The sequence below is a fragment of the Camellia sinensis genome, chromosome 2 (genome assembly GCF_055761805.1).
Source record: "Camellia sinensis isolate YWXY chromosome 2, ASM5576180v1, whole genome shotgun sequence".
Lineage (NCBI taxonomy): Eukaryota > Viridiplantae > Streptophyta > Magnoliopsida > Ericales > Theaceae > Camellia > Camellia sinensis.
Genome location: NC_138962.1, coordinates 29399697 through 29422643, shown reverse-complemented (window position 1 = coordinate 29422643; position 22947 = coordinate 29399697). Strand labels below are relative to the sequence as shown.

Below are 22947 nucleotides of genomic sequence, written 5' to 3'. Positions count from 1 at the left end.
TAAGATTGACAAATAAATTAGTGATTAAAGATTGAAAGGGAACTAGAGTTGGATTAGTATGGCTTAATCCAATGGTGAAGTTTGTCGTTACTGATTTTGGTGGTGCAAGTTTGAGTTACAAAAATTAGTTATTCAAAAATGAAAATAAGACTGCATACATCTTGTTCTTTTTAGATCTCTCACTTCCGTAAGAGACTAGTCTATTAAATTGTCTTCTCTCTCTCTCTCTCCTTTTTTTTTTTTCTTTTTTTTTTTTAACGTTGCAAATTGTAACAAGGCAAAAACCTTAATGGTTAATCAAGAAATGTGTTTAAATTTGAATACCTGCCATTTATGTATTGTTTGCAACCATTTCAAATAACAAATTTGTGAATGCAACCATACTGTAACTTGAAAACAACATGTCTGTAAGTTATTTTGTATGTCCTGTAGTGGAAAGATTTCATTAAGTTACCTACCTAATCATGTGATAAGAAATTATTTTTGTGAACGCATAAAATTAAAGAAGTTAGAAAATGTGAGATCAATACTACTCATTTAATTCTTAAGACTAAGTGGAAGTTAGAAAAGAAAAGAGAGAAAAAAAATTTACTTTAAACTATTAACTTATGACTTACATTAAAGACAAATATGACTTGTATTTCTTGTAACATGGTTATGTGTAAATTATTTTGTACTAAAGCATACAAACAAAATGTTAATAGGGTATAAGCAATGTAAATTTTTTTTTCTTCAAAAAGACAAAGCCTAGCAACATTTATAAGTCAATTTATTTATTTAAAAAACTTAACTTTGTAATTTTAAATTTTAATTTATTTGGCCTTTTAAATTTATTTAGTCCAAGGTATATCATCTTTTTGAACTCTAAAGTATGTGTAGACATAAAAATTTAATTTCTTTTGTCATAATTATAATTATTGAGAATATTAACCATTGCTCAAAAAAAAAAAAAAAAAAAGCTAATAATTAACCAAAAGGGTGCAAAAACGTGGGACTGGAACCATGAAGAAGAAGAAGAAGAAGAGGGGAGTGGCCGATGCAAAATTGAATCATAATTTGGTAACGAGATGGACTCTTCATATCTTCAACAGCTTAATCCTAAAAAAAGCTGAAGATACAATCGAATTTGGTAAGAAATTAGGGTTAGACTTTGAAGGCCATGGATTGTTGACGTTGAATCACAGGAACAAGATGATCTGGATTTCGGGAGGCATAATTTACCTTTGAGATAAATTTCTTGCCCTAGATCATCCGAGATTTTCTGGGTTTTCAGTTTGGTTCTTAATAATGCGAATTTCAACTTGAAATCTAGTCAAGTTGAAGAAGCTAAAATGAGTGGCATAGCTAATCAGTTTGTACCTGATAAACCCATTGTAATTTTGTTATTTCTGTTAAATTCCTATTTATTGAAGTCTTTAGTTGGTTGGTCATTCTGAATTGAAAGTGTTTTGATTTTTGACCTTCATCTATTGAAGATTTTAGCTATGTAATCCATTTACGAGTCCAGAAAAGAGGATATGGAAGAACTCATTGATTTAATCATGGCAAGGGTTGTTTTGTGGACTAAAGGATCATTGGGAACTTGGGTTTTAGTCTGTTTCTGATATCACAAATTGTATTCATGGCATTAGCGTATTGAAGCCTAGCAGAAGAAGTAGCTCCATGACCTGAATGTTCATTGGGTTGGCCTTTCTAGCTTTATGGAGGCTCATTAGATTATTTCTTTTTGTTGTAACGTGGGTGGGTACGCAGTTGGATACGAGAACTTGACAGCATTTTGTTTGATAGCTCTGATATTGGCTGGTGGACATGCATCAACTGGTGCTATACCCCAAAGTGCTCAGTCTGATGGCGATTCATCAAACACAACAGTAACTCCAGCTTCACTTGCTCAGTTAGTTATCAGAAACTCTAGTTAGTTAACTAACGCATGTTTTATTGTATATATTTGTGGGAAGGCTTGACTCTGGTGTAACTGATGAAGATCTCAGGCAGTCCTTTTCATTATGGTGAGGTTGTCTCTGTTAAAATTCCTGCTGGAAAAGGATGTGGCTTTGTTCAATTTGCTAACAGGTGCACTACTATTAACATCACTAATATTAACAGGGTTTAATGTTATAATGCCTATCATTGATGATATTCTTAGTCTCATGTTGAGAATTAACAAATTGTTCTCGAATCAAATCTGGAATTAATATAATCAAGACATCAGGTTATAAAACAATGAAGCAGTGAATGTAGTGACTCCTGTTACTGTACATGTGGTGGCAACTTGCTTTCGAACATTCCACTCTGTAACCATTGTATGGTGCCCCCTTCTGTTTTTTCTGTTTACAGGAACAATGCTGAAGATGCATTGGAGAGACTGAATGGGACGGTTATTGGCAAGCAGACAGTTCGGCTTTCTTGGGGTCGAAGTCCGGGAAACAAGCAGGTAAATTTTCTCAACTTATTGGAGCAAATGGTTGATTGCATATATGTAATAATCTTGCCTTTGGGTCTAGTCGTGGGATCATGGCTTGTGCAGCATATTTGATGTGTATAGTTTTTATACTCTCGAGTCTAGAGGTGCTTGGGCAATAGTGTGGGTTCGCGTCACAGGAATCAGCCTCTCCAAAAAGTGGGGGTCTGGCTGCCTAATTACTGCCTCCCATGACCTTGCTGTAGTCATGATTAAAAATCCCAATCCTGATTGTATGATCTTAAGATCCTACCACCCCAATTTGGACAAACAACTCAGATCTTACTAGGATCTAAACTTTGTAAAATCTTTAGAGTGGTTGTGATTGTAGGCACAAAATCGTGTTAGAATTACACTTTGATTTCGATTCTACTAGTACTAACTGATTGGGACACAAGACTTGGTTTGTTTTGAATCACATTTTTTTGAAGAATTGAAAATTTAATGAGTTTGTACTACAACCAGTTTGCTTCTATTTTTATCAGAAGTTCTATTAGTTTGATAGGAGCCTTGATGATGAAGTTGCAGAAAATGAATAGATATTTCATTTCTATTCACCAAGAAATGAAATATCTAATTTTTATTTCAGTAACCAAAATTTTCATACAAATTCTTGTATCTTGACAACTAGCTCATATTTGCACACATACCATCCTCGTTTTTGTTCAGTTCCTACAAGTTCATGATCGAGGCTTGTATATCATAGTGTGCATAATGTTATTCTACTGGCACTCAATTTCTTAAAACCTCCCCCAAGAGCCTAACCCAGTAAGAAATCCAAGCTTTTCTATTGTAGGTTGTGAGTCTGAATAATCTTTTTATTGTAGCGCAGTCCTAACCCAATAAAATTAATTGACACTTGGGCTTTTAACTTTCACCAATCCATCAAGTAGGTCCTACCCAGCAAATAGAACTTATAAAAGCACATGGATACCGGAAAATCATAGAACCAAAAAAAAAAAAAAAAGTGAAGAGAAATACGATGAAACTAGTAGACATAATTATATTTTTCACATTTTGCCGCGGGTATAGAAACTAGTTCTGTTTTTCATGTAGAAATTTAGTCTTGCATTTTAATATATTTCTGATGATTGAACTTAAAAACGTGCAAATTTTTATTATTAAATCTATTTTAGAAGCTTTCGCACCCCTCAGAACAAATTCTGGTTCTGCCCTACCAATAATGACTACTATAATAATACTAATGTTGAGTGCTTTTGCTCTTATTGCTAGTCTATTTTTGTTATTTTTGACTCATTTTGTTCTTAAATTTTCATGTGATGGTCTTGCAGTCAAGATCTGATTTCAATAATCAGTCAAATGGCGCATATTATGGAAGGCCAGGTTATGGATATGCCGTGCCACAGAATCAGGATCCAAACATGTATGCTGTAGCTGGGGCTTATGGGGCTTCAAATGGATACGGCAACCACTAGCAGCCAGATAGCTGAACTTTACTGGACTGACGATTTAATTTGAATCGTCAAAGGCATGACTGAAAACTAGATAAATTTATTTAGTTGCTTCAATGTTTTTTTTTTTTTTTTTTTTTGGGGGGGTAGTTTGATTGGATTCTTTGTGCTGGAGATTTTTGTAGGATTTAATTGGAACTTATTTTTGGAATAGAGGATCAGCCTAGGATGATCTTGGAATAGGTGGGTGAGCTTTATAGATTTTATTTCATACATCATGATTGTGAAGGAAACAATTGAAAACCAAAAGCTTCGTTGGTTGAGGTTTTCAGGGCAGAATTGCCATGAGCCAGACCTTGCTATGGATAGTTCACATGCATGTCTCTTGAAGTTGGACTTATTTTATCATTGGTCTGGGCATTTAGGTTTGATGAGCTTCAGAGAAATTATTCAGAAGTTTTGAAAAGCCATGGGTACTATCTACGGGGTGCTTCAAATTAATGACCTCCGCCCAAAATATTTTTTATTTTTTATTTTTTGCTGTATGGTAAGAAGAAAAACTAAAGTTCATAAACAATAAATTTATTTGAGCGGAAAAAATTTCATAAGAGGCATGATAGTGAAGATCATTCCATCTCTATCTCCAAAAAGCATTGCCTTGGGCATGCGGCCCAAAAATATAGAAAAATAGCTTGCTTGAAGAAAATTCTTTTAGAGCCTAATTAATTGAAGGTTCTGAATGACATCACACTACTGTTGCCGTTACTACCTTCACCCCACCATTACTGCCACCAACACTATAACCACCAAGTTGCTGTCACCACTATCCCACCGTCACCACTAATATAATCCTTGATACATTAACCAAATATAAGAAATTATTTTTTAAAGAGAATATTTCAGCCGAAATAAATGTAGTGTTACCGAAAAATTTTATGGGTAAGTCCTGTTATCTTACTTTTGTTATGTAGTTGAGGGACAAGATGTATTTTTATCTTAGCGTTTGTTTGAATAGACTCAATAAAGAAATTACAATGTAATAAATTAATAGTCATAAGATAAATTTATTGGACATGGCGTTCAATCTCTCCACCTCAATTTCATAAAACAAACGCCACTTAAATGTATCTAACATATTTAAAGTTGACAGTGGCATGAAATTGGCCATGACCTTGTGAAGTATGACGAGCAGGGAATTTGCTATGGTGTGAGACAACCAATTTTGTATGTATATCGTTTTTTGAAATTGAATATGGTGTTAAAATTGGGAAAATAACATGTGAGTTAACAACAGATCACAAATTTATAAAAAATGAGAATTTCTATACTAAAATATTATTTCTTTTAAAATTATCATCATGGCATGGGCACGTGATCAACGGTAACTCAAACAATCAAATATGGGTTTTAGTCGTTCTGAGATCACAGTTGTTATTAATTTAATGTTATATTGTTGACTTTTTGGCTTTCGAAGGTTATTTTTGTAATTATGAGCGTGCCAGCAAGGATCAATCAGTCCTTACAGAATTGTAATTGCCAACCAATTATTCAAACAATTGTGTTATGGTTCTTTTAGCCTCAATAAAGAGGACTTTTACTAGTGACTTACTGGTAGCTTGACTTCAGAGAATTTGAGCATAAGAACAATTAAATAAATTGAAGCATTTCATTAGTATGAAAAACTTACAATGATCTCAGCTTCGTAGAGATTTACAGCGGCAATATACTCGAAAACTACTCCTACAAATGAAGTGCAGTGCAGGAACTTAAAGTACACAAATGTAAAGAATAGGAAATAAAACTGGAATATGTAAAGTAAGATTGGTTTTCTTTAGATTTTTCTCCGTCCCCTTCTCTGAAGTCTTTCCTGCTATTTATACTCTCCAAAGATAACCATCGAACTGCACTTCAAACCATCGAACTGCTCCTCCGTGATCGCTGATCATGCTACCTTATAAGTAGTTCCACTACGCCTTCACTTGCAGTTAGGCTTCCCTCCTATATTTGAATTTGAATGTGAGCAACCGTTGAAGCCACGCCACCGTACATCTCTTTGTTGATCCGCTGCTACTCAGATCTTATAACAACCAATATTAACTACCACGTGTATGATCAGGATCGAAGACCTGACTGGTCTCCTCATATTACCCTTATTTTGCCACGCGTCACATTGTCACTGGCTAGCACAAAATATGTAGCCAACATTACCCCCTGCACTAATACGTCCAAGACTTGGTGATATTAGTGGATCAGGGTCCTTTTTCCCACGTCTTAGAACATGCATGGGTTTTGCATCTTCCTAGAAATGCAACTGTCACTCACCATCTGTATTAATGCTCTCGTTTTGATCCTTTAAGTATTCTCACTGTCTTAGCATTCGAACAGACTGATACATTTCATGGCCAAATTAATTCTTTCCTCCAGCTATCAAGCACACGAAGAGTCATATGTCGATGCTGTTCCTCATCGAAAGCATGCATTTATTAGCCACCTTTACCCACCTTTCTATATTTAGGTCATGGATGTTTTTGCAAATTACCAACCTTTGGATTACGAACACATTGCTCTTAATCCTTCGATTCAGAAAGTTACAAATATAGACATAAGAAGTTCTTCCTCTGACCTACCCTCACAGTTCGAACAAACTGCTCTCAAACCTTTGATTCGGAAAGTTGCAAATATGGACTTGAGAAGCTCTTCTTCACAAATCTCTGTATGGGATAAAGCTGTAACTTCTTCCTCTTCTAAGGGTTCTGACTGGACAAGCTGGTCAGTACCTGAGACCTGTGATTTGAAGGAGCGAATCAACCATCATTTTGTTGAGTTCACTGACCCTTTAGAGTTTCCTTCCTATGCTCGAAGTTCAGTTGTCTATCCCTATGTGCCCATTGACCATCGGCGTAGCCTAGAGGAGAATCTTCTTGTAGCATGGTATACATCCTCCATGCCTACAAAGATAGTGCGCGCTGCCCCCCGCCCAGAAGAAGCACAAGGGTATAACCCATCATTCTTAGCCCAGAAGGCGAAGATTTGTTCTTCTGACTGGCTTGATTATATTAATGCCTTTGTTCCTTCTATTCCCGTGTCATCTCCGAAAATAGAAGCGTCCATACCTTATTCTTCGTCTCTCGAAATTGAAGTATTCATACCTTCTCCCCCACCAATTCTTTCCTGGACAGAGAGACTGAAGCTTGCCCTATCCATGGAAAATGTCTACCCACCTTATAAACCTCTACCTTCTCCTACTTCAGCTGAGCGGAAACAAGCTCAACTTCTGCTTGCAGCTTTCTCTCACTTACCTTTTAATGTTCTTGAGGACGAAGTCCCTCTCAAGAACCTTCGATGGGCTTGTGATATTCTTACTAGGGGCCATGTCCTTAATCCCCTTGCTCAGGCAGAACTTCATATGTTTCTGGACCAACTTCCATTGCTCCTTTACTGGCATCGAAATTCTGTGGCTACTACGCAATCTTTAGACCAACTTTCGTCTCTTTGAATTCATGCTCAATACGAAGCCGAGAACTTTATTGAAGAATTTGGTGATTTCAAGAATAAAGATTCTGCGTCTTGGGATGACTTAGACATTGACGAATTGGAACAAGGATTAAGAGAGGTGGCTTTCGAAATAAAGGCTGAAGAACTCTACTATGAAGTGAGAGCACATCAACTTATGCAGCCAATGCTAGAAAATTTGGGAGATAAAATAAGGAAAGAACAAAAGTTTATTGATCATTGTTGGACTAAATTTCATGATCTTGTTATTTATTACATTCCTTATTTTTATGAGCTTGAGTTCATACCGAGATAGGGTCGTCTGATGTAATCGCTTTGGTTTTAATATAAACAAAATTCTTCTTCATTTGTTATTGTTTGACCCTGCTTTCACTTGTGTTTTAAAAGTCAATTCAGAGCTTCGAACTTTGAACAATTTCATCCTTTGAATCTGGACTTAATTGTTTTAAATGAAACACTAAATGAGCCAATTATAAACTTTTCCAATTTGTGGAATAAAGTTGACAGTGTTGGCTGATTTTCAATTAGAAATAGTGCTTCGAATCTAGCAATCTTATACTTAAAGTCTGTTTTGACCATAGTCAACATCTAGTCATTGTCATTATTGCTTTTGATGTTTCAAACACCAAATCCCATCCTTAAAGAATCTCAAGCTTTGCCTCGAAGGACATTACCTTTGTTAAAAACCTAAAAACAGGTCTTTAAACTCTTTTAAGTGAAATAAACACTCGAGTATTTTTATATTTTGGGTATGGAAACCTGCTTCGAAGCCGGCTTTTCTGTTTCGAAGCCATTTGACTTGGCTTCGAAGCAAAATATCTTACTTCGAAGCTAGCCTCAACAACTGGGCTTTATTTTTCCCTCCAAAAGCATCAATATTGAAGGAAGCTTTTGTCTTCGTACTTCTAATACTTAACAGCTCATGTAATATATTTTCAAATACGAGAGCTTTAAAAACCCTTTTGTTTCGTGCTCTGAAATCACCTGCTCTTCTAACGCACAAACCCCTCTTTCTACCGATCTTCGGCCTCTCTCTACTTCCTTTCCCGGTTTCACTTTCAAGAAAAGCATACTGTCAATGGCTTCTCCTTTAGTATCAGTCGTAGAGCGTACGAGCCCATCTGTGGCCCTGAAGAGGATTATTGATGCAGAATGTGAAAAGTACAAAGCTGGGGAGAAAAGCGCTATTGATGAACGCATCTTTGTCCCTCGTCGCCATGTGCAGCTAGACTACGTGCTCGGGCCCATATTCAAAGAGATCCTTACTGAACTCCCAGCCCTGTATCCCCGTCTGGAAAACTAATGTCTCCTTTATGAAGGTGGTCTTGACTGGAGGAACTGGAGGGTAAATCGCCCCCACCGATGCTGGCCCACAGTGAGACCAGAGTGGCAAGAATGGTATGATCAGGTTATTCCTGCTAGGACCCTGGACCTTCAAGAACTCTGCCTTCTCGATGCTCTCAAACTATCTAGGGTAACTATCTCAGAGGACCCTTTCCTTATTCCTGCTGCCTTTTGTTTTTGGAATCCTGTCTTTAACTTTTTCCAATTTAGATGTGGGATGATGGCCCCTACTGTTCTTGATATTTGCCATTTACTGGTACTATCCCCCATTGGTACCCCTATTGGACCGGATTATCCTGATTTAGCAGTCCCTTTCTCTCTCCCCTCCCTTAACTCATCTTATAGTGATTTCGCTAGGGCTGAGAATAAAAGAGAGGGCCCTATGACTGATAGGGAATTCTTTTCTTTCTTATTGTATTGGCTTTGCAAATTCTTTTTCTGCACCTCCTCTCAGAGAATCATGCCTGAATTTGCCCCTTTTGCCAAAGCCTTTATTTTACAGAAAAAGATGGCCTTAGCCCCACATGTTCTAGGTCACGTATATAGAGTCTGCTCCCTTTTTTGTGAGAAACCCTTAGATGCTAATCATAGGGGGCCATTCTGGATTCTTCAGTTTTGGATTTTCGCCTACTTTACTGAGTTACAATCCAAATGCCTCAAATTTTCCGAGCCAAACCCTCCTACTCATGGCATAAGGTTGGCCAATGCTTCACTTTACCCTTCTACCTTTGCTTTTTACTTCTCTTTCTTTCACCAGCTTCCAGCCTCCCTTCCTACTTATCGTTTTTGTCCCTTCGAACCCTCCATTGGTCCATCTTGGTTGAGGAATTTCCTAAGTGACCAGTCCTGTATTTCACCTATTCACAAAGATATATGGGCTTCCATTCTGATCCCCAGAGAGTTATTTATCGGGACTTTGAACCCGAAGGCCTACAAATGCATTGCTGAACCTTACTGTCCTGCTCAATTTGCTAGACAATTTGGCCTCACACAAGGGGTCCCAATACCTCTCTGTAGCAACACAAATCTCAGCCTTACTAGAAGGGATCTGAAAGTCCGGAAGTCCAGGCTAGAAGAGGCAACTTTTAAATTTATAGATGACTTAGCCAATTTCGAGTATACCCCTTTCATTCCTCAAGGTACCGTATTGAAGAGGTACCAAAACTGGTGGGTGACTAACATGGAGATTTATTTGGCCATTTCACCTTTAAACCTACTAACGGTGTTAGATGTGACCAAGCCCAAAGAAGCTGGGGTTGTCACTTCTTCCATTGTTTCAGATATAGCACATGCTACAACACAATCTGCTCCTGCTGCTTCAATTTCTCCTAGAGTTACTCGAGTTGCCTCGAAGAAAGGTATACCCTTGTCCCTTCTCCTTTTGTCTTTTACAATGCGTTTTGCCTTATCTTGAACTTGAGAAGGAAACATCCGATACTCAAGGAGAAGAAAAAGAAGAAACAGATCAAGAGGAAGAGTTACCCTTGAAAAGAAAGAAGAAACCGATCGTCTTTTCATCTGACTTGGTTAGGGATGAGACAACTGCCAGAGGGATGGAAGATGAATTCATCTCTTCGGAATCCAGATCGCAGCTTGAAGAAGTTGAGAAGGAAATTGAGAAGGAGCAGACCCTGTCAATACAGAGGAAAAGGAAAAGAAAGGTGACTGTCTCTCCTTCTAATATGATCGAAGACTCTGATTCTGAGACAATTGCCAAAGCAATGGAAAAGAGAAAAAAGATGTCTGCTTCTGTTCTTATTCGGGTTGAAGATACCATCCATGAAGCAGCCGTCAAGACAGTAGAACAAGAACATTCTAAAGCCATGATTGTCTTCGAGAGAGCTGAGAAGAGACGGCAGCAACAATTTCTAAGAGATGAAGCTGCCGCTGCTGACATACTACAAAGGGAAACTACAAGAAGGCAACAAACTGCCAGATATTACACCCTTCGTAGTTCTCCCATCATTGCCGACACTTCTGGGGCAGGCAATTTTTTATGCTTCTGCGATTTTTCCTCTGTCAGCCTTTGGTGTTGAGGTTTAACATTGCCTTATATTTCTTCCTCTTGCAGCAGCAACTTCTGAGTTCATACTTCCAGGGTCTACACTTCCTGCACTTTTCTTGAGGCCAAGCATTCCTGCACTTCTTTCTCTTGGTTTGACTCCACGCCTTTCTTACTTGACTCTTGACTTTCCTCAATTTACTTCTTTGCCGAGTCTTGCTCCTCTTTCTCCTTCCACGGAGATTCCAACTGCTACCTTATCTCTGATGAGTGCTGGCAGCTCTCCAACTCGTGACTTATCACTTTTACCTAGCTCCAGCCCTCCTTCACTTGATTCATTGGTGGCTAGGACCATGGAGACCATTAAAGATGCTCCACCCATTTCTCCTATCCCTATGCAATCTTCTGTGTCTCCCATGGCAACTCTCTCTGCGCCCCTCATGTCTAATGATGAGATTGATGTCTTTGAAGCAAGATTAGCTAGTCTTTTTTACATCACCTCCGCTTCTCTGACATTTGATGAGGAGGCTGAGCCATTAGTTTTGGCTGATTCTTTGTTGGAAATTTTTGATAGCTTTCCTTCCTCCAGCTGCCAGCCTTCTGTGCCTTTGATAGACTTAGACACCTGTCTGGACCTGTTAATTTCTTTTTCGAGGATTCCCTTCGAGGCTCTGCAAAGGCCTATAATTAAAAATGGGTTTCTTCAATGCTGCAAACTTGCTGAGCAGTCTGGTATGGATGTCTCAAATCACCTATCCCAGGCAGCAGCTACTATCGAATTTTACATCAGCATCTGTCATGCTGCCAAGGCTGCAGATGAGAAATTGGTTAGAGACCAAAGTTTTGTTTCTCAAGTGCATACTGAAGTATCGAAGCTTAAGGAACAACACTCTTCTGCCTCTCACTTTCAAACTCAACTACTGGAGAGGAAAGCTCAACTCGAAGAGGAGCTTTCTGTAGTGAATCAGGCCTTACTCCGAACTGACATCAAACTGCAAATCACCAATCAAGGGCTGACCGATCAAAAGAGAGACATGGCTGCAGCTATTCAACTATTTTCGTCATTTACCAATAGAAAATCTGTTGTACAAAAACAACTAAAACATTGTAATGATTTTTAGGCCAATTTGTGGCACGATGTACTTGGCTCTTTATAAAAAACATTTCCTTGTTTATCGTCTTATGTTCTTGTACTGTGTTTATTTTATTCCTTGTGTTTCCCAAATAGTTGGAAAATAAGGCTTTAAATATCTGTCATTAATCTTTTTGGGATGCACATAACCATTCAAATTTTTCAAATGGTATGCTCCAAAAGGCAAAACTCTATGAATTTGATATGGTCCTTCCCAGTTAGGTGACCATTTGCCAAACCTATGGCTTTTAATTCCTATTGGAAGTATTGTCTTCCATACCAAATCACCTTCATCAAAGCCAATGTGTTTGACTTTCTTATTATAATTTTTGGCTGCTTTCTTCTTCTGAAAGAGAATGCTATTTAATGCCAAAATTCTAGTTTCATCTATGTCTTCTAACTCCAAGCACATACTCTAATAGTACTGCTCAGGATCCAACTGATCTTGGCATCTTACCCTTAAGGATTTAACATTGATCTCCACAGGTAATACTGCATCATGCCCATAAACTAAGGCATAAGGAGTGACTCCTGTGCTTGACCTTGGGGAAGTTCTTTAAGCCCACAATACATCTAACAATAAGTCATGCCAATCTCTAGGATTATCTTCCACAACCTTTTGTATTCCTTTTTTTAAGGACTTGTTGGATGACTCAGCTTGACCACTGGCTTGTGCGTAATATGGGGTGGAATTAACAAGGCTAATTCCAAACTCAGCCACAAAAGACTTTACCATTTTCCCATCAAAAACAGTCCCATTATCAACCGTTATTGTTTGTGGGATGCCAAATCTATGGATCAAATCTTTAATGAACCCAATAACCTCCGTCTGATCTACAGCTTTGTATGGCTTAGCTTCGACCCATTTGGTGAAATAATCAGTAGCTACCAAAATGAAACGATGATGTTTCGAAGAGGGAGGGTGTATTTTCCCCATCATATCCATGGCCCATCCTCTGAACGGCCAAGGCTTTACTACTGCATGTAGATCAGTTATGGACACATGCCTTATTGTACCATGCTTTTGACATGCCTGGAAGCCCTTTGCATATTCTATGCAGTCTTTAAGGATAGTTGGCCAATAATAGGAATGTCTTCAAAGCAGCCATCTCATCTTTACACCAGGCTGATGTGCACTACAGATGCCTTCGTGAACTTCAGCCATAGCTATTAATGCTTCTTTTGGCCCTAAACATTCCAACAATAGACCATCTCCCCCTCTTTTGTAGAGATCATTGTTATATATGATGTATTGCACAGATTGCAATTTAACTCTTCTGCTGGCTTTTGAGGATAGGCCAGCCAAGTATTGTATTATTGGATGTCTCCAATCTTGTTCCTGCAGATCATTATGATTGATTTCTAGGACCATGTTCCTTTTATTTAAGGGTGGTATAGATTTTTGGTATGTTGTTTGGCTTATATCCCCTTGGGTACCATCATTTCTCTTGAAATTCGAAACTTTCTGAGCCACATCATTAGCTCTGTTATTCAAGAATCTCGGAACATAAGCTACATTTGCTATTTCAAATTGAGAGAGCAAATGTAATACGACAACATAATATGACAGCATACTTATACTTTGACACTTGAAAATCCCGTTTACTTGGTTAACGACCAATTGGGAATCTCCAAATATGTCAACTGCATGTACTTGTAATCCAATAAGAATTTCCAATCCCACTATCAAAGCTTCATATTCAGCTTGATTATTAAAACAAGCAGTTTCCTCCACTCTGAAACCATGTGTGGTTTCTATTCCTTGCGGTGACTTGATCACTATACCAATTCTAGTTAGGCCATTGGCTTTCGATCCATCGAACCACATTTGCTATGGCTCGACACTAGCCATACTGAGTTCCATTATCTCTTGACTCTCTGTTTGAGATGGATGGTCTGCCAAAAAATTGGCTAAAACTTGTCCTTTCACTGCCCTTTGGGGCACATATTCTAAGTGAAATTTTGACAAGGCTAATACCCATTTGCCAATTCTTCCCCTCAACATAGGTCTAGATAACATATATTTAACCAAATCTGTGGTTGCAATTACCAAGACAGTCGTAGGCAAAAGGTAATATCTTAATTTCATTACAGCAAAATACAGCGCAAGGCAAAGCTTTTCTACAGCTGAATATTTACATTCACAAGAATTTAAAAACCTACTAAGGTAATAAACAGCTTGCTCCCTGCCTTCCTCATTGTCTTGGGCTAAGAAAGCTCCTAATGAATCTTCTGCTGCAGCTATGTACAACTTCAAAGGCTTAACGCCATTTGGTGGCATCAACACTGGAGGGTTGGCCAAGTAGGCTTTGATTCCGTCGAAAGCACTTTGATGCTCCGTTGTCCACACAAATTCCTCTTCATCTTTCAGCCTTACTAAGGAAGAAAAAATTTTAGTTTTCCCTGCAGTGTTAGAAATGAATCTTCGAAGAAAATTAACCTGTCCAAGGAACTTTTGTAATTCTTTCTTACTTGATGAAGGTCTGGCTTCAATGATGGATTTGGCTTTATTCTGGTCGATCTGTATTCCTTTCTTGTGTACTACATAGCCCAAGAAGTTTCCAGACGATACGCCAAAAGCACACTTAAGAGGATTAAGCTTCAATTTGAACTTTCTCATTCTTTCAAAGGATGCCTCTAGGTGAAATAGATGTTCCTTCATGGATTGGGATTTAACCACAATGTCGTCAATATAACATTCTAAATACCCATCAATAAGGTCATGAAAGATAGTGTTCATAGCCCTCTGATATGTGGCCCCGGCATTCTTTAGGCCAAACGGCATTTTAACCCATTCGAAGGTCCTGATATTCCCAGGGCATCTAAATGCTATCTTGTGAACATCTTCCTCCGCAATGCAGATTTGGTTATAGCCTGAGTGCCCATCCATCATTGATAAAATTTGATGTCCTGCTGAGCTATCCACCAGCAAATCTACTATAGGCATAGGATATTCATCTTTTGGAGTTGCCAGATTTAGGTTTCTAAAATCGATGCATACCCTCATTTTGCCATTCTTCTTGACTACAGGTACAATATTAGATAGCCACTCAACATACCTGGCTGTCCTGATAAAGCCTGCCTTGAGTAGTCTAAGAATTTCTTCCTTAACTTTCTGGATCACTTCCGAACCCATTCTTCTTGGTTTTTGTTTGTATGGCTTGAAGTTAGGCTTCATGGGAAGCCTATGTTCCACTAATAACCTATCCAATCCTGGTAGTTCATTGTATGTGTAATAACCCTCATCACTGCTTATCGATAAAACATTGATTACCGTCAAACTGAACTGATTATGACTGATAATTGAACTGATTAAAGTACTGAACTGACTGATTAAAAACTGGAACTGAATTGACTAAATATGTATGTTAATTTCTATTCTATCTGTTTGATTGATTATTTGATCTGTTCACGTTTTATGTTCAAACTGCTAATTGGAGGCCTTATCGGCGGCCGAACCGGGAATTGATTGATGTTTTATGATCATCATAATTTATGTGATTTTATGGTATAATTATCTGAAAACTGATTAGGTATGATTAAATTAGATTAAATATTGACCACTTGCAGAGTTTGACTCATTTACAACTTTGCCCTTGAGTGGGCCACTACCTATACACCTTTGAGCTACACCACACTTGAATCAAAACATTTCATCAGCCTTGTTTGAGCTCTTGCCGACCTTAGAGAGTGAGGAAGGGAGAGTAGTGAATTCAACCTAGAGATTTGGCTTGAATCTTGAGGAATTGAAAGCTTAAGTGCATAATTGAGCCTCTAGACTTGCATTCAAGGAACCTAGGTATGAATTTCGTCTTTTCGATTTTGTCTTTAAGTTGATTCATGCATGGTTCATGTCTAATTGTAGAGCTAAGTCTTGTATTGGTTCGTTAATGGTGAATTGAAGCTCATTTCATGCATGCATGTTTGAATTGTTAAGTTGTGAGTTGATTTCATGGTAAAATGGTACATGCATGTCCATAACCTTGTAATGGTCCATGTTTTCAACTTGTTTTTGGATCAATCGGCTCCTTTAGAGCATCAAATTGAACTTTGAAGTTGTTTAAAATTCATGCATGTTTGCATGTTCTTATTGTTCTTGATATTGATTTGAAATTGAGTTTGAATTAAACATCCTTGGACTTTGATTTGTCAAATTGAGCTTTGAACCATGTTATTCTATGTGTTTATAAAGGTTTTCCAAAAAAATGGGCCCAAGAGGATTGGTTTTGATGCATTTGAACCTGGTTTTGGCTTGGAGGTGCAATCTGGAATTCCCAGATTTTGCACTTCCGCTCGAGCGGGGAAATTGGAGCTCGAGCGTGGAATTCGAGCATCCAGTATTTCTCTGCACTGTTTTACAGTCCGCTCGAGCGGAGGATTGGGCGCTCGAGCGGAGGCATGTGTCTCACGATCGAGCGGGTGTCGAGCGTCCGTCGAGCGGAGATTTCACCCATCTAGTACTTTTACAGTACGCTCGAGCGGGAAAGTTGACGCTCGAGCGTGTACCTTATTGCATGTCCGCTCGAGCGGGTAAAACCGCGCTCGAGCGGGACTCTGTTTTTCTAAAACTTCTAAAACTATTTTCTGATCACATCTTTGCATCCTCATCTCATCCTAGGCATTCGTAGGCCTAGTTTAAGGCATCTTACTGAGGATATAGATGTAGAACACACCGAGACATTAGGGATTAAGTTACTATCTTTCCCAGCCGTGTAGCTTAGTGTGTTCAATCTGTTAACTGTGTAGGGTTGGCAACTGGGGAGGCACGCTCTAGTATACTGTAGCCCAGAACTCTGTGAGTAACGATTGTGTAAAGATATGTTCACAAATGATTGTTTTCTGAACAACTGAACTGTACTGTTTTCTGAACTGATTACTGTTAACTAAAGGAATGTATGTCCTATATTCTGAACTGTATTGTGGCATCCTTAGCACTTACTGTTTACTGTTACTGTGACAGAATTCTCTGTCGGTTCCCTCGTTGGAACCACTACTGTTTACTGACCGATGGCCATCATTACTGCTCGGTCTTTTAAGACCTACTGATTACTGTACTGATATGCTGATGGATGTACCACATATGACTGTACTGACTGAATGACTGAAATACTGTTTAAATGAACTGTTTTCATACTGTAAGGACATTCATTCTTAACCCCTTTACGCATTATGTTATTCACTGGGCTTTAGCTCACTGCTCATATATATATGTAGGTGTTCAGGCACCAGACCGCGGCTAGGAGTGTCAGGGTTACTCCAGTTTTGTCAAGCCAGCCTATGTGCCTCACTGCGAGGTTCCGAGACTATCCTGTTAAGGCTTAGGGGTGTTTTACAATTCCCCCTTCTGTACTGTCTTACTGTTTTGTATAGACCGAATGCTTACTGTACTGTGATGTAAAGGGTTGAGTCCCTAGTCTGAATGATTGTGCACTTTGTGCATACTGTTCTGTACTGATTATGTAAATATGTATGAAAGTCTTTTTGCATACAGACTGTCATAGCTCATTGGACATTGTTTATTTACTGTTTTGGCTTCCGCTAGGCCCTGTACTCTGTTTTACTGTTCCATTGTTCTGCAGGCCTTAGGTAATCTCGGATTACTGGTCGGTTACGGTGCTAAACCCATACGGCCGGGTTTGGGTCGTGACAGTAAGACCATGCAAAACAATCTTTATATCTTCTCAGAATAACCAACAACTGGTCCCTATCAAGAGAATTCAACCAAGCACTTATATAAATGGGTTGTTGTACAGAATCTTCCCATAAATTTATTTCTTCTAAGGGGTCTTGTATCTGAGTACTTACTGAAACTCCTTCTTTGATCCTTTCTGACTTCAAAGAAGTCTCCTTGCTATGTTCTGTTTCCAGGCTCTTTGATTCCTCCTCTTTATTCTCCTCCTCATAGACAAAGTCTGTCCACAAAGTTTCTTCTTCCTGTATTTCTTGGACTTTCGTTTCTATGTCCAATGCATAGTATTTATCAAGGGTCAAAATTCTGGCTTGTTGCTGTTCCCGCTTGCAGCCAATTGTCATGACTTCTTTCTTTTGATCTCGTACTTTCTGGACTATTGACTTTATATCCAATATTGAAAACTTAATTAAAGCCAAAAACCTGGCTTCTGGTGCTTCATCTTGCTGCCTATAACCAGGCATCATTGTCATCTTTAACAACTAACTCTTTATCAGCACTCTCCTGGACTAAATGCTTCAGGTGTGCTACTTCCTCATCAGCCGGTACTTCGGCTGAGCCATCGAATTCCATCAGTATACTAAGCGGTGCCACGCCATCAATATACAACTTGGCTTCTGCGAAATTTGCACAGGCTATGAAAGGTTGAGGATCTGCATTAATTTCCTCCGTCTCCCCATTGCCTAGACCTATTATCATTTTCTGATGCAAAGAGGAAGGCACACATTTATTACTGTGGATCCAATCTCTACCAAGTAAAGCATTGTACTTCGTATTGCTGTCGATGACGAAAACGCCGTCATGCAGTCCTTAGTTCCCATACTCAGATTGATGGGTAGAATTCCTTGGGCCATCTGCTTGTCTCCAGCAAAACCAGCGATGGTTGTACTGGTTGGGATCAACCTGGGATTCTTCTTTCCTAATTTCTTTAAGGAGGATTTCGGTAGTAAGTTCACCGCCGCCCCATTATCCACCAAGACTCGGTTTAACTGTATCCCATCGAAGAAGGCCTTAATGTACAAAGGCTTAACATGCTGCGTCATGGAATTCGAGGAATATTCGAATGGATACGAGAGGTTAATACTTACCACTTCTTCGCTCTCATATTCAGCTTCCATTGGGGTAACCATTCCGAAATTATCTTGTACCATACTCGCTTGTGAATCTTCACTAGAGATTGGAATTGGATCAGCTTCTTGCCCCTCTTGATTCTCATCTCCAGCTTGGAATTCCTGTGGTAGTATGTGTACCATGTTCACTGATACTGGGGGAAACGAGCCAAACTGGATGGCTGGCTGTACCTGTTTCCCCTCTTGGTCACCTTGGTCAATTACCTCAGAAACATCCTGCATGCTGCATTCTGGTGTTTCATTATTAACAGATCCCTTCGAATGATTTTCCTCGGCTGGTTTTCCAACCAGAAATGTTTGCTCGGCCATGAAAGCTTCGAACATTTCTTCTTCCACCATTTCTTTCTTTTAGCTTATGCCAATTTCTTCTTCCGTTTCGCTACCACTCTCCATCAGAGCTTTCTCCAACCCTGCTAGGCTATCCTTCTCTCTGACTTTTAGTTCAGAATGGACCTTGGCCAACTGTTCTCTGCTGCAATCCACCTCATTTTGTAGAACTGGCTTTGGATTATGGTCTGACTTTCGATTATTCTTTTCTCCAGTCTGGATCAATGAAGAACTCTCTCCACTTTCTTTCAGGTCCTTCTGGTATTGGGTGTACCTACGCTGAATTTTCCTCCTTTATGATCTGGAAATAACGGGGACCATATCTGGTTCCCTCATTCTTGGATGTTTCAGCAATACCCAGTTGTTGGGGGCCACCAAAAGAGGCTTAACCATCCTACTTTGATTTCCAACATTCCTTTGGGTAGGCATTTCCCTAGGTTTGTTTTGCATCACAAACCAATATGGGACTCCCGGTACCCACGAACTTACTGACCCAGACGTTGAACTGCCTTTTTCTTCCTTCGAGGTCACCTTCGAGGCTGGCTGTGAAGACAATTGTTTGGCCCTGTCTCCAAGCTTTGAGCCTCATTCAGGCTCTCGATGATGGTGATCATTTTCTGTCCTTCGTGAAGCTGGCCCAGGGGGCCAATTCCTGGCTTTGATCCTAAAACCTGAACTCTTCTCCAATCTTCTTTCAGAATGACTACTCTCCATTCTGTAATAGTTAGGTGACCCGGTCTCATATAAGGGCCTCTTGCCTTTAGCATACATTCTATCAACTGCAGGCTCAACCACTAATGGCTGTCACCTAACATTAGCCGGATACGGCCTTTTATTATAAGCATTGGTTGGTTTGGGACACCTCTGCACATCCCTGTAATATTACTTCCCATCAACTGGAAAGCCTTTCAACCACTTATAACTCAGTCTGCACCTGGGACACATCCTTTGCATTACGGCTGCCTCTAAGGAGTCATCATCCAGTGCTTCTTCATCAGAGTCTTCCCTCTGATGTGAGAAATCTCGTCCAATAGCTGGTGGATTTCTAATGTCTTTTTTGATTGCTGTCTGGTTGGCCACATGCATCTGTACATTGACTTCTTCTAATTCTTTCAAAGACAGGTTCTGAAAGTCTGACATAATGACATTGGCTGCCACCTCTCCAATTTCTGGAAATGGATTGCTATCAATCCCCATGGCTTTTTCAGCTTTGGCTGGGAACTTCAAACTCCGTTTCCGAATTTGTTCTTGGATCCTGTCTAAAAAACAACACAGTTTTTAGTCGAGTGAGACCAAGAATTATGCCATTTACAATATACTTTTCCTTTAAGTTCATCAAGAGATGGAATTTTAACCCCTTTTGGTAACTTAAGGAAGTTGACCGCAAGCAAATGATCAAAAATGTCATCTGCCTTAGTTAAATCGAAAGAATATTTCCTGTGGAGATCTTTCTTTTTAAACTGCTGGTCAATTATCGTATCTTTATGAATTAATGCTTCACAGATCATAGGCTATTTTTCCACAATCTCTGCTGCATCAATCTCATAATTAGGATCTTTGTAGTATGTCCTATATGATGCATTATTTCGATCTTGTTCCTCTTCTAGTAATGCTTCATATCTAGATACTTTGTAAGTCAGTTCCACTAAATCTCTAAACTCTGTTGAATCAAACTTCTTTCGAAGCCTGAACTCTAAGCTATTTTGGGCCAATCTTACGAATTTTGTTTCTGGCAAGATTACTCTACATTTATTTCGAGCCCTCTTAAATCTGGAAATAAACTGAGTAGCCTTCTCTTCAAACCTTTGACTCAATCTTGCCAAGTCTACCATGGAAACTTCTGGCTCTGATTGGAAGAATTGGGCATGAAATGCCTCTTCCATTTGCTGCCAAGTCTGGATGGAGCCGGGTGGAAGGTTAATGTACCATACAAATGCTTCCTCGGTTAGAGAATTTGGGAATAGTCTCAACTTCATATAGTCATGATTGGTAAATTCACCACATTGAGCGGCAAACCTAGCAATATGCTCTACTGTTGATTGGTTTCCGTTCCCATGAAAGAGGACAAAATCTGGTATCCTGAAACCTCTTGGATATTCATGTACCCTATCGACCCATTCTGGGTATGGTTTTCTATACACAGGAGTTTGGACCCCCGAGCCATTGGTCCACACAACTCCCTAACTATCTCAGTAATTTGGTCCCTAGGGACCATATTTTGTGCCTACTGAACCACTACTGGGGGAACAAACACAGGATTTGGTGGACAAACTTGTGCTTGTGGTCCTCTTGGTCCATAAGGTGGTACATTTGGGACTGCCTGTCCCTGTGGTACAGGTTGTTGTTGGGGGTGTAGGTAACCTCTTTGAGCCTGTCCTGCGAAAGGACCCACGAAAGGTGCTAGAACAGGTATTGTATCCCTTCCATTTGTAGAGAAACCTTCCAACCCCCCGTGTATAAATTTGAATAAGGGATTATTGTACCCCCTAGTGCCAGGTATGGCTTCGAATGTGGGATTTGGAACCATTCTTGTGCCATTTTCTTGTACTGGGCCAGATCCACCAATTTGCATGGCTTCACTGTTGAACATTGAGGCATTCTGGCCTGCTACAGGCCTCGAAATGGGTTCGTACCAAGACTGAGGTGGTAATCTTTCATGAATCTGATTACTGGTTTGACCATTAGAATGTCCATTAGCTTGCATAGGCTGTTTATCTCTAGCCAATCTTTGCTGAGGGATATTTACTTCATCCATGTGTCTTACATTTGTTGGTTGGTGGTTATTCATTCGATCCAAAAAGGATACTGCCCACCTTTCCAATGTGTTTATTAATTGCTATCCCATAGCATCTACTAAGCCGCCCCACGGATTGACTGGCTGAGTAGATGGGACACTGGATGGTCCAATTCCTTGGTCTCGTCCATTACTACGAACAAATGGTATTTGCTCTGAAGAATTGGTCTGTTCGACCATGGGTTCCGATAAGATAGGAGTCTCCACAGGATGTGTTATCACATTATTCTCTGGATTGGATATCTCCACCTCTCCTTCCACGCCTTCTTCCAAACGTTCATTTTCTCCTTGTCTCCTACGTCTAGCCATTTTTTTAAAGAGTCCCACTGGGCGTGCCAAAAATATATGTTGGCTTTTTGGCTTTCGAAGGTTATTTTTGTAATTATGAGCGTGCCAGCCAGAATCAATCAGTCCTTACAGAATTGTAATTGCCAACAAATTGTTCAAACGATTGTGTTATGGTTCTTTTAGCCTTAATAAAGAGGACTTTTACTGGTGACTTACTGGTAGCTTGACTTCAGAGAATTTGAGCATAAGAATAGTTAAATAAATTGAAGCATTTCATTAGTATGAAAAACTTACAATGATCTCAGCTTCGTAGAGATTTACAGCGGCAATATACTCGAAAACTACTCCTACAAATGAAGTGCAGTGCAGGAACTTAAAGTACAGAAATGTAAAGAACAGGAAATAAAACTGGAATATGTAAAGTAAGACTGGTTTTCTTTAGATTTTTCTCCGTCTCCTTCTCTGAAGTCCTTCCTGCTATTTATACGCTCCAAAGATAACCATCGAACTGCACTTCAAACCGTCGAACTACTCCTCCGTGATCGCTGATCATGCTACCTTATAAGTAGTTCCACTACGCCTTCACTTGCAGTTAGGCTTCCCTCTTATAGTTGAATTTGAATGTGAGCAACCGTTGAAGCCACGTCACCGTACATCTCTTTGTTGATCCGCTGCTACTCAGATCTTATAACAACCAATATTAACTGCCACGTGTATGATCAGGATCGAAGACCTGACTGGTCTCCCCATATTACCCTTATTTTGCCACGCGTCGCATTGTCACTGGTTAGCACAAAATATGTAACCAATATATATATATATATATCAGCATGCTAAATTTGAAAATTTTAAACA

The 22947-nt window shown here is 39.3% G+C and overlaps 1 protein-coding gene and 1 pseudogene across 2 annotated transcripts; both read left to right on the top strand.

Moving 5' to 3' along the window:
- Nucleotides 1–22947, top strand: part of LOC114256185 (serine carboxypeptidase 1-like) — a 75561-nt pseudogene that overhangs the window by 9725 nt on the left and 42889 nt on the right.
- Nucleotides 992–4263, top strand: LOC145819945 (polyadenylate-binding protein RBP47-like). 2 transcript variants are annotated; one of them, XM_082914005.1, is made up of 4 exons: nt 992–1871; nt 1959–2073; nt 2338–2434; nt 3754–4263. In XM_082914005.1, the coding sequence occupies exons 2-4, from the start codon at nt 1979–1981 to the stop codon at nt 3895–3897; spliced, it is 336 nt and encodes a 111-aa protein (XP_082770131.1). In that variant the 5' UTR covers nt 992–1871; nt 1959–1978; the 3' UTR covers nt 3898–4263. The 2 variants fall into 2 exon arrangements, with proteins under 2 accessions (XP_082770131.1, XP_082770130.1); XM_082914004.1 differs by having other exon boundaries at nt 992–2073.